General features: G+C 36.4%; 1 protein-coding gene across 1 annotated transcript in view; it reads left to right on the top strand.

Moving 5' to 3' along the window:
• Nucleotides 1–231: 231 nt before the first annotated feature.
• The window catches only part of LOC119506805 (protein-lysine methyltransferase METTL21E-like), a 28,537-nt gene continuing 15,406 nt past the window's right edge, over nt 232–13,362 (top strand). Inside the window, 3 exon segments of the mRNA XM_037799900.1 lie at nt 232–247; nt 11,886–11,988; nt 12,643–12,722. Of these exon segments, the coding sequence (XP_037655828.1) occupies nt 232–247; nt 11,886–11,988; nt 12,643–12,722 (199 nt within the window).

The raw sequence follows: 13,362 nt of genomic DNA, 5'->3' as shown, positions 1-13,362 counted from the left end.
GAATTAATGCCATCCTGCTAACACTTTTCCAAAAAAACTGAAGAGGAGGTAACACTTCCTAACTCATTCTATGAGGCCAATATCATCCTAATAGCAAAGCTAGATAAAAATACCACAATAAAATAGAACTACAGACCTACATCTCTTATGAATATAGATGCAAAACTCCTCAACAAAATACTAGCAAACTGAATCCAGCAGCATATCAAAAGAATTGTACTCCAGAATCAAATGCGATTTATTCCAGGTATGTAAGAGGTTCAACATAAGAAAATCAATTAGTATAAACCACCACATCAATAGAATGGAAGGGAAAAACACACGATCATCTCAATTGATACAGACAAGTCATCTGACAAAATCTAGCATTCCTTCTTGATAAAAACACCTAGAAAAGTAGGAATAGAAGGAAACTTCCTTAGCATGATAAATGGCATGTATGAAAAGCTCACAGCTAACATCATATGCAATGGTGAAAGATTGAAAGCTTTCCCTCTACGATCAGTAACAAGACAAAGATGCCCATTGTCAGTACTATTATTCATCATTGTGCTGGAAATTCTAGCTTCAGCAATTAGTCAAGAAAAAGAAAAGTCATCCAAGTTGGAAAAAGAGTAAAACTTTGCCTATTTGCAGATGATATGATCCTATTTATACGAAATCCTGAAAAATCCACACTAAAGGTATTGGAGCTAATAAATGAATTCAGCAAAGTGGTGGGTACAATATCAATAAGCAAAAATCAGTAGAGTTTCAATACACTAGAATTGAACAATCTGAAAAGGAAATCAAGAAAAAAATTCCATTTACAATAGCAACCATAAGAATCAAATATCTAGGAATAAATTTAACCAAGTTTGTAAAGAACTTGTACATGGAAATCTACAAAACGCTGGGGAAAGAAATCAAAGAAGACATAAATAAATGGAAGGACAAGGACATTCTATGTTCATGGATTGCAAGAATAAATACTGTTAAGACGTCAATTCTACCCAAAGTGATTTACAGATTTGACACATTCCCAGTCAAAATATCAGCAGCCTTCTTTGCAGAAATGGAAAAGCCAATCATGAAATTTATATGGAAGGGTAAGGAACCCTGAATAGCCAAAACTATCATGAAAAAAGGACAAATTTGGAAGACTCACACTTTCCAATTTTAAAACTTATTAAAAAGCTACAGTAATCAAAAAAAGCATGGTACTGGCAAAAGCACAGACATATAGACCAATGGAGTCTAATTGAGAGTTCAAAAATAAACTCTCGCATCTATGACCAACTGATTTTTTTTTGAGCTTTTGATTTCTGCCTTATGTATGCCCAGTGTTTTCTTTATAGCCTTTATCTCTTTTGCCGTATCTTCTCTAAACTTTTTGAATTGATTTAGCATTAGTTGTTTAAATTCCAGTATCTCAGTTGAAGTGTAAGTTTGTTCCTTTGACTGGGCCATAACTTCATTTTTCCTAGTGTAGGTTGTAATTTTTTGTTGTCTAGGCATCTGACCTAGGCCACCCCAATCAGGTTTTCCCAGAGGAGAACAGGCTCAGGTCACAGAAGGAGGAAATAGTCAGCGTCTGGTTTCCTTGATGTTTTTTTTTTTAAAGGATTGGCACACCCTGTGTTTTTCTGCCCAGAAAGTGCACCTGTCAGCCTGTCAGGGCTGGTGTAAGGGGGTGTGGCCCATGGCTCTCCTCCCCCAGGCTTTGGGGTCTGGTTCTGATAAGGCAGGTAGTAGAGCTGGGCCCCTCCCTTTCCTCTTGGGAAGCTATGCCCCCTCCAGAGGGGTCATTTGCGTATAAATAGATTCTTTGTTTCTTTGACACAGTGCTGAGATTTTAAAATGGCTGAGGCTTTCTCTACTGCAAAGAGCTGTGAGCTGAAAACAGCTGAGGCTTTTCCCTCTGAGCTGCCCAGTTTGAGATAGAGAAAAAGGGACAGAAAGCTCCCAGATTCACCTGTCAGCCAGAGATAGCACCTGATCCTCTGGGCTCCCCGCCCTGAGACAGATATGTCCCCTGACTCTCCCAAGCCAGTCATCACCAAAAGCCTCTGTCTGCTTGTTGGGGAGTCACAGTCTGTATTGAGCAGTTAACATTAAAACCCCAGTTGGAGCTGGGCTGAGGTACACTAGCTTGTTTGGAGAGTGCTGCTCTCTAGCACCACAAGGCTTCCATGAGGGAGGGGATCTCAGCTCTCGGCTTGGGTCTGCAGTTTTTACTTACAGATTTTATGCTGCAATCTTGGGCATTCCTCCCAATTCAGGTTGGTGTATGATGAGTGGACAGTCACGTTTGTCTCCCCACAGTTATTCCAGGTTACTTACTAGTTTTTCGGTAGTTAATGAATTGTTCCGGGGGAGGGACTAACTGGCTTCCACTCCTCTCTATGCCGCCATCTTAGCTCCTCTGACCAACTGATTTTTAATGCAATTTTATTAAGATATATTCACATCCTATATAATCATCTGAAGTGTACAGTCAGTTGTTCACAGTATGATCATATAGTTGTACATTCATCACCACAATCAATTTTTGAACATTTTCATTACTCCAAAATAAAAATAAAAGTAAAAAAGAACACCCAAAACATCCCATACCTCCCATACCCCCCTTTCATTCATTTACTTTTGACCAATTGGTTTTTAAAAAATTTTTTATTAGACTACTTGTGAGTTTAGAGAACAATCTCTTGCATTGGTGAGGAAAATAAGATGCGATTGATAATAGCACTTTTCTTGTAATTCTACTGTTTTTTAACAGTAGTTACATTTGATAAAGTTGATAAAAGATTATTACATTAGTACTATTAGCTATTGTCCTTAGTTCATGTAGGAATATTTTTTCCCCTTATTCCCAACCTATTATCTATTTTTTCATGCATGTCTTAATTCCCATCTGCCCATACACTGGATAGCGGGGATATCAGTCACAAGGTTTTTACAATCACACAGTCACAAGATGAAAGCTATATAGTTTCACAATCATTATCAAAGATCAAGGCTACTGGACTACAGTTCAACAATTTCAGGTTTTTCCTCCTAGCTATTTGAATACATTAAAAACTAAAAGGAAATATCTATATAATTAGTCGGTAGTCATAATCATTTGTTAAATTCTAACTTCTCAGTTATAACTCCTCTCTATCATTTGATCATTCTCTCAGTCTTCAGGGATATCTGGGCAATGACAATTCTATCTTCTTTTTGCTGAAGAGGGGTGTCAACAATATGTGGTAGAGGAGTGAAACTGGATGCTGTTCTTTGAGATACCTGTACGTCTTGGTTTCAGGGCTGGTCTGGCACAGGAGCCATCTGGAGGCTTTAAGTTTCTATAAAAATAAACTTAATAGGTAAAATTTTTATACAGTCTTAGATAGAGCCCAAGGTATTCTTTAGGGATTTCAGGAATACTGTTGGTTGGGGTTTGGCATACTGTGGCAATTTGCGATACCTGGATGAAGCTTGCATTAGAGTAACCTCCTGAATGACCTCTAGACTCTATTTGAAATCTCTTAGCCACAGAAACTTTATTTTGTTTCATTTCTTTTCCCCTTTTTGACCAACTGATTTTTGACAAGGGTGCCAAGTCCACTCAATTGGGAAAGAATGGTCTTTGAATAAATGGTGCTGGGAAAACTGGATATCCATGTTGAAAGGAATGAAGGTGGGCCCCTACCTCACACTTCATACAAAAACTAACTCAAAATAGATCAAAAGTCTAATTATAACAACCAAAACCATAAAACTTCTAGAAGAAAACATAGGGAAGCATCTGCAGGATGTTGTGGTAGGCTGTGGTGTACCCCAGAAAAACATGTTCTTGAATTTAACCCATCTCTGTGAGTGTGAACCTTTGTAAATAGGACTTTTGGTGAGGTTCCTTCAGTTGAGGTAGAGGCTACCTGAATCAGGATGGATCTTAATCCCATTACTAGTCCTTTATAAGCAGAATTAAATTCAGACACATAGAGAAAAAGCCAGAGGCAGCCACCAGAAGCTGAAAGTCAACAGAACCCATTAGAGAAGGGAGAAGTCAGGAGAGGCTGCCACTGCTATGTGACAGAAAAGCAAGGACCAAGGACCATCGGCAGTCAGCCCCAGACCACCACAGCCTTCTGAAAGCATCAAGTTGATACCTTGATTTTGGACTTCTCCTAGCCTCAAAACCATGAGCCAATAAATTCCAATTGTTTAAGGTGACCAATTTTCATGGTATGTGTTTTACCAGTCAGGAAACTAAATCATGAGCAATGGTTTCTTAGACTTTACACCAGAAGCACAAACAACAAAGGGAAAATATGTAAATGTGACTTCATCAAGCTTAAAAACTTTTGTGCATCAAAGGACTTCAACATGACAGTAAAAAGATAACCTACAGAATGGGAGAAAATACTTCAAAACCACATATCATGTAAGTATTGAATATCCAGAATATATAAAAAAATTCTACAACTCAACAACAGAAATACAAACAACCCAATTTTTAAAATGGACAAAAGACTTGGACAATTTTTCCAAAGCTATACAAATGGTCAATAAGCATATGAAAAGATGCTCAACATCAATAGCCATTAGGGAAAGCAAATCCAAACCACAATGAGATACCATTTCACACCCACTAGAATGGCTACTATTTGAAAATGGAAAATAAATGTTGAAGAGGATATGGAGAAATAGGAAAATCTGTTTATTTGCTGATGGGAATGTAAAATGATACAGCCTATGTGGAAAGCAGTTTGGTGGTTCTTCAGAAAGTTAACATGTAGAATTAGCATATGACCCAGCAATCCCATTTCAAGGTATATACACCAAATAATTGAAAGCAGGGACTTGAATGATGTTTGCACTCTGTTGTTCACAGTGGCATTATTCAAAATTGTCAGAAGATGGAAGCAACCCAAGTGTCCATCAAGAGATGAATGGATAAACAAATGTGGTATAAATATGCAATGGAATATTATACAGCTATAAAAAGGAATGAAGTTATGATAGATGCTCAACGTGGATGAACCTTGAAGACATCCTGTTATGTGAAGTAAGCTAGACACAAAAGGACAAACATTATATCATATCACAGATATGAAATGATTAGAATAAAGCAAATTTATAGAGTCAGAAACTAGAATACAGGTTTCTAGGGGCCACAGTGGTGGTAGGAAGTGGGGTGTAAATGCCTAATTGATACAGAGTTTCTGTTTGAGATTGTGGGAAAGTTTTGGTAATGAATTGTGGTACTGGTAGTGCAACATTGTGAGTATAATTAACACCACTGAATTATATACATGAATGTGATTAAAAGGGGGAAATTTTAGGTCATATATATATTATTAGAAAAAAATAACATAGGACTGTACAACACAAACTATATATCCAAATGTAAATTATGGAATATAGTTAATAGTATAATTATAATAATATTGCTTCATCATTTGTAATAGAGATACCACACTAATGCAAACTGTTAACAATAGGGAAACCTGTGAATGTGTGTGAGTATATGGGAACTATATTTTTTGTATGATTTTTTTGTAAACCTCCAACTTCCCTAATGAAAAAAAATCAAAGGTACCATTTTACCTATAAAAAGTCTGCCTGTTTAGAACAAACAGCTGTAAAACAAATTTATCATTATTCAATGCATGTTGTATACCTAAAACTTATTTATGATGACCACCATATTCATTTGCAATGAAATTATATACTTCTTCATTAATCTTTAGGTTTAGATACATCTGCTGTTAAGCCCATCTATTAAGTTTGTTTTATTTATTGGAGTTTTCAGTTCTATTATTTCTTTTGACTTTTATTTTTATTTTTAATTTTTATATATATTTTTTATTGAGATTGTTCACATACCATACAACTATCCAAAGATCCAAAGTGTACAGTCAATTGCCCATGATAACATCATACAGCTATGCATCCATCACCACAATTAATTTTTTTCAATTTTTAGAACACTTTCATTACTCCAGAAAAGAAATAAAGACAAAAAAAGGAAACTCAAATCCTCCTATACCCCTAACCAACCCCCTCTCCATTATTGATTCATAGTTTTGGTATAGTACATTTGTTACTGTTGATGAAAGAATGTTAAAATACTACTAAACTGTAGTATATAGTTTGCAATAAGTATATATTTTTTTCCTATATGCCTCTCTGTTATTAACTTCTAGTTATAGTGCATACATTTGTTCTAGTTCATGAGAGAGATTTCTAATATTTGTATAGTTAATCACGGACATTGTCCACCACAAGATTCACTGTTTTATACATTCCCATCTTTTAACCTCCAACTTATCCTTTCCATCACCTTTACACACATTTCAGCACTGTTAGTTATTCTCATAACATGCTACCATCACTCCTGTCCATTTCCAAACATTTAAGTTCACCCTAGTTGAACATTCTGCTCATAATAAGCAACCGCTCCCCATTCTTTAGCCTCATTCTATATCCTGATAACTTATATTTCATGTCTATGAGTTTACATACTATAATTAGTTCATATCAGTGAGACCCTGCAATATTTGCCTTTGTGTGTCTGTCTTATTTCACTCAATATAGTGCCCTCAAGGTTTCTTCATCAATCCCTTTCAAGACAGTTTTGTTCACACACCATACATTCTGTCCTAAGTAAACAATCAATGGTTCCCTGTATAGTCACGTATTTATGTATTCAGCAGCATCGCCACTATCTATATAAGGACATCTCCATTTCTTCTACAAAGAAGGAGGAAGAGTCAAAGAAGGCAGAGAGACAAAAGATAAAAGAGAGAGAAAAAAAGCAACAACAACAAAAAAACACATGACAGCTAGAAAGCAACAAAAGGAAAGATAACATTAACCTAAAATAGAATAAAGAGTCAGACAGTATCACCAATGTCAGTAGTCCCATATCCTTCCCTCATCCTCCCCCCACTTAGGCATTTAGCTTTGGTATATTGCCTTTGTTATATTAAAGGAAGCATAATACAATGTTTCCATTAATTATAGTCTCTAGTTTGCATTGATTGTATTTTCCCCCCAATCCCACCCTATTTTTAACACCTTGCAATGTTGACATTCATTTGTTCTATCTCATGTAAAAACATATTTGTATCTTTTATTACAATTGTTGAGCTCCCTAGGTTTCCCTGAGTTACACAGTCCCAATCTTTATCCTTCATCTTTTGTTCTGGTGTCCCACATGGTCCCAACCTTCCTCTTTCAACCATACTTATAGTCACCTTTGTTCATTGTACTTATATTGCTGTGCTACTATCTCCCAAAATTGTGTTCCAAACCTCTCACTCCTGTCTTTTCCTTTCTGTCTGCAGTGCTTCCTTTAGTGTTTCCTGTAGAGCAGATATCTTGTTCACAAACTCTGTCATTGTCTGTTTGTCTGAGAATATTTTAAGCTCTCCCTCATATCTGAAGGTCAGTTTTGCCAGATATAGGATTCTTGGTTGGTGGTTTTTCTCTTTCAGTATCTTAAATATATCACCACACTTCTTTCTAGCCTCCATGGTTTCTATTGAGAAATCCGTACATAGTCTTATCAAGCTTCCTTTGTATGTGATGGATTGCTTTTCTCTTGTTGCTTTCAGGATTCTCTCTTTATCTTTGATGTTTGATAATCTGATTATTAAGTGTCTTGGCATAGGCCTATTCAGATCTGTTCTGTTTGGGGTGCGCTGCTCTTCTTGGATCTGTAATTTTAGGTCTTTCATAAGAGATGGGAAATTGTCATTGATTATTTCCTGTTATTGCTTCTGCCCCTTTTCCCTTCTCTTCTCCTTCTGGGACACCAATGATACATACATTCCTGATTTTCATTTTGTCCTTAAGTTCCTGGAGACGTTGCTCATATTTTTCCATTCTTTTCTCTGTCTGTTCTTTTGTGTGTAGTCTTTCAGTTGCCTTGTTCTCCAGTTCCTGAGTGTTTTCTTCTGCCTCTTGAGATCTGCTGTTGCATGTCTCTATTGTATCTTTCATCTCTTGTGTTGTACCTTTCATTTCCATCGATTCTGCTGGTTGGTTTTTCAAACTTTCAATTTCTACCATATGTAAGCCCAATTTTTCCATTATATGGTTCATCTCTTTTGCCGTATCTTCCCTAAACTTTTTGAATTGACTTAGTATTAGTTGTTTAAATGCCTGTATCTCAGTTGAAGTGTAAGTTTGTTCCTTTGACTGGGCCATAACTTCATTTTTCTTAGTGTAAGTTGCAGTTTTCTGTTGTCTAGGCATGGTTTCCTTGGTTACCCCAATCAGGTTTTCCCAGACGAAAACAGGCTCTGGTCCCAGAAGGAAGAACTATTCAGTATCCGGTTTCCCTGAGGGTGTGTCTTAGAAAATTGGTACACCCTTTGAGGCCTCAGGTCACTGTGCTTTTCTGCCTAGCAGATGATGCCTGTCAGTCTGTCATTCCAGACTGGTGTAAGGAGTTGTGGCCCCTGCTGTTTTCCCCCAGGCTCTGGGTTCTGGTTCTGAATGGAAGGCAGGTAGTAGAGCTGGGACTCCCCCCCCCTTTCCTCTTAGGGAAGATAGACCCCCTAGGGAGAGGTCATTAGCATTTCAATGGTCTCTCTCTGCCTGTGTTATCTCCACCCTTGTCTGGGTCACAGCACTGGGAACTGAAAATGGCTGAGGCTTTCTCCATTGAGCCGAAACAGGGACAGAAAGCCCCCTTCAGGACCAGTCTGCAGCCACCCTCTGGCTCTCCAAGGTCAGTCTTCACTCAAAGCCGCTGTCTGCAGTCCATGCTTGTTAATTAAAACTCCAGTTGGAGCTCAGCTGAGCTATAATTGCTTGCTCAGAGAGAGTTGCTCTCTAGCTCCATGAGGCTTTTCAGCTCTGGATGTGGGAGGAGGGGAGTCCTGGCTTGGATCTGTAGTTTTTACTTACAGATTTTATGCTGTGATCTCAGGCATTCCTCCCAATTCAGATTGATGTATGATGAGTGGATGTTCATGTTTGTCCCCCCCTCCCACAGTTATTCCGGATTATTTACTAGTTGTTACTGGTTGTTTATTAGTTGTTCCAGGGGGACTAACTAAATTCTACACCTCTGTATGCCACCATCTTAGATCTTCTTCTCTTTTTTATTTTTTTCAAAGATTCCAGTAGTTTCGGTTTGCTGTAATGTTGCTCTTACTCAAAATACCAGAAATGGATTGGCTTTTATAAAGGGGGTTTATTTGGTTACAAAGTTATAGTCCTAAGGCCATGAAAGTATCCAAACAAAGGCATCAATAATAGGCTGCCTTCACTGAAGAACACTGATGGCATCCAGAAAACCTCTGTTAGCTGGGAAGGCACAGGCATGTGGCTGGTATCTGCTCCAGGGTTCTGGTTTCAAGATGGTGCTCTCTCAGGATGTTTCTCTCTAGGCATCTGGGGATATTCTCTTAGTTTCTTCCAGGCAAACTCCAGACTAGCAAAAGTCTACTTTCAATGGCCGTCTCCAAAATGTCTCTCTTGGCAGCAGCAGCTCTGAGGTCCTTCTGTTTGTGAGCGTTTATGGGACTCTAGTAAACTAATCAAGACCTACACTGAATGGGTGGGGCTACACCTCCATGGAAATAATCTAATCAAAGGTATTACCCACAGTTGGGTGGGTCACATCTCCATGGAGACAGTCTAATTCAAAGCTTCCAACTTAATCAACACTAATATGTTGGCTCCCACAAGAGTGCATTAAAGAACATGGCATTTTGGGGGACATAATACATTCAAACTGGCACACCAGTTCTCTGGTGTAATTCTCCTTGCCCTCTATTTTCTTTGACATCTTAATCATGGTTACCTTAATATCTTAGTCCAATAACTCCAATATCTTGGCCACCTGTGTGCTTATTTCTGTTGTCTTTTTCTTGGTATACCTGGTACATTTTGATTGAATGCTGGACATTGTGTGTGAGAAATTGTAAATATTCTGAATCTTTCTTTAGAGAGGATTCCAGAGGTATTCTGGTCAACAGTAGATGGGAGATAACCTCAATCTAATTAGAGACCGACTGGATTCAAGGTTGATTTGCAGTCTTTTAAGACTGTATCTTCTACTTTTCTAGGAGACAGTTTCCTAGGGATACCAACTGACAGCCTAGGTTGTTTCTCTCTTCCTTTGACCTTTCTTTGCCTTTTGCCATTTTATGCTTGACAAATTAGCCTCTTGCCCTGAACAGCCTAATTAGCAAATGTTTTGCATGAAATGTCTGTGCTTAGTGTCAAGCTTACTTCTCTGGTTGCCTTGCCAGTTCCAAATACTATTCTTTTGTCCTCCCAGTTCTGTGAGTTGTCCTCTTTTTGACTTCTCAGCCTCTTTTCCTACAATAATAATCAGTAAATATATGGAGTTCTTGGACTCAGTGGCTCTCTGATGCCTCCTGAGAAATGTGTGTGTATGTATATGTATATTTGTTTAAAATACGCTTTCTTAGTTCTCAAGAAAAAGAAGACATGTTGTAAGCTACTTATACCTGGAGACAAATTTTTATGAACATTCAAAACAGTTAAATATAAGTAAAATAATTGCTGTCATCATGTTTGTAAGGGTGATCAGTTTAGGGATTCTTTGTCCTAAGAAATCTTGCACTGAGAATTGCCTGGTCTTTTAAATAAGATGTATGATTTTTATTCACCAAATGATACTTTCTTCTTGCTTTAAAAAGAGCCAAAAAGAAGGAGTGTCCTCTGCCATGAATTAACTGCCTATGAATAATACTTTGCATTGTTTATAATTTTGAACTTTCTAGAATGTTTTTACTTAAAGTATTCATCCTGCAAATATACATTGTGTGCCTTTTATTTCCCTGTTTTATAGATGAGGAATTCAAAAAACATGCTAAGTAAATGACTTAAAATCACAAGCTAATTGTTGACAGTAATAACTGAAACCAGGCTTTAGATTCCTACTCCTGTCTAGTATATTATTAATGACCTCAATTGAGCGCTATATAAATCATGGTATATAAAGTAATTTTTAGAAGCTGTATTCACACTCCTAAATTTATTTAACTTGCAATATCATTTGCTTTTTGATAACCATAGCAACTTTATATTAAAGATATCTTCATTGATGAAAAATTTATACGTACTTGGGGAAGCACACATATGCACATATGCATGTGCACAGATGAACATGCACCCTCAATCTTCCCATCCAATCAAACTAGGAAGGAATCCTGCTAATTTGATTCCTGGATTTAGAGCAATGCTGCACACATCCTCACACATTCTTGTGGTGTTGTCTGATACTAAAAAAGGTGTTCACAGTGTTCACACCTGGGCAGGTGATGTGAAAAATACACAGCCTCTATTTGATAGGATGTCATAGCCTTAGAGTCTTAGAATAATTCTTGGCATCGAGGTTAAAAAATGAGTTGCCTTCTCCAAATAGTCTTCACTCACTTGCAGGAGTGGTTTACATTCACTTTTTTGATCTCTAGCCCTGTTCTTATCATGAGGCATTTGTTTAGAATATTCCTGTTTTTCCTCAGCTGCCTTATTTATGGGTGTTCCAAACCTTCATTGCTATATTACCAGAGGCTCTGATGTTGCAGCTGTCAGAAGCCTTAATCCCTTCGTATGGACTTGTTGCCAGTTTACTACTGTTTGCTTTAGAGCTCTTCTTTCTGGCGGGATCAGAAGTCTCATCAGGAAAACAAAAATTATGGATGGTACTTTTTTAACCTTCTAGAAACTCAGCTAATCCATTTAGGTATGTTCAGACTTAACATTTAATAAATTTTGGACTTCTGAGAGACATGTATAATAAAGGCTGCTTTATTTAATGAAAGAGATACTAATTTGGGAACAAAATGTATGACCACTTTCGCTCTTGCTTAACTATGTGACCTCAGTGACTTAATTTAACCTTGTTTATCTTCATTTGTAAACTGTAGGGAAAATAATTTGTCTTCTAACTGAGGGTTGCTGTAAAGAAAAATGTGACAATGAGAAGTGTTTTGGGAGCCTTGGAAGAAAGGAGTTCTCTATTAATTCAGGGTAGTACTGTTATTATTTATTACATGACCCAAATTGAGGATGTAAAACATCAGATTGTTGTTTTCCAAAGTTTGAATAATAGCTTGTTTAAGCTTATTCATGTTATGTGCTTTACTTGAGCAGCATACAATAATTTCTTCAGTTTTAAATATGTTTGCTAAGATTATAAGGAATTATTAAGAAGATACTACTCAAAAGATCATTTGACACGCTGTCTGTCATTGCATGAGTTAATGATATATCAATGGGAACGATGGAATTTTGTCTCTATTGTATGAAGGAAACCTTATTTTAGATTAATATCAAGGTTTCTACTACACTGAATCAGACCCATTTCCTCCTGATGTTTTAATCACCTCTTAAATTGTAAAATTTCTATCTTAGTCAATATATAGATGATACCTTTCTTCGTGATAGATGGGGATGTCTTTTTCCAGTAGCTTCTAAAATTTCTGACTATGAAGCTTTGCTCTAATTTAGATTTGTACAAAATAGATTATGATTAGATGGTTATTCTTAAAGCATGGTTTATTAATATTTTAATATAATTGTCTCATATTTTAAGTTAAACTTTATTAAGTAAATATAAAAGAACCCAGTATACACTTTGAATTAATTGTTACCATTTGATATTTTAATATATCATTTGCCTAGTTTTCAAGAAATGATCAAGAAAACATCACAATATAGCCATCCATTAATTCATCACATAATGGATCCAGAAGCTCAAAAAGGTAAACCATTTACTATTTCTTTAGGTAAGACAGACAATTAATAGAATATGAAATGTTACTTTTGCAGTGTTTATTAACAACTTAAAGGAAGTTAGCTCTTTTATCAACTGCATAGAATATCTTGACTTGTGTTTGAATCTACAGATCTCTCTAATAATGTTTGTTTACTGCTGTAAAACCTATTGTTCTGATGATACATTAGAGATAAAATTGACAGACAAATTAAATATACAGACTTACAAATAATTTAGAGGTTTTTTGTGATCTACAAAATGGGAGTAAGTTTATTTCCCAAATGCTATACACTAAATACATTTCGGATAAGAAGATTGCAAGAGAGAGAAAAACATTTTTATGCAAAATGACAAGTTTTTACTAATACTTAGATGAAAGATGAATTTAAACTATAAAAATGTTTCTCACCTCCATTTATGTTCCCTCTGGGATATTAATTAAAGGCAAATACACAATGTACTATGATCTCTAGATGCAAAAAGAATCTAAAGTTTGAATTCTACTACCAGCATAGTTATTTGGAATTGACCCATTGTTTTTACATGGTCTTAAATATCAAATTCAACTTTGTATAGATTACATAATATAACTATTCCCATTGTCTTAAGATAAAAATGCAGACATA

This window comes from Choloepus didactylus, chromosome 12, assembly GCF_015220235.1.
Source record: "Choloepus didactylus isolate mChoDid1 chromosome 12, mChoDid1.pri, whole genome shotgun sequence".
In the NCBI taxonomy this organism is placed as follows: domain Eukaryota; kingdom Metazoa; phylum Chordata; class Mammalia; order Pilosa; family Megalonychidae; genus Choloepus; species Choloepus didactylus.
This window is presented reverse-complemented; position numbering and strand designations above follow the sequence as displayed.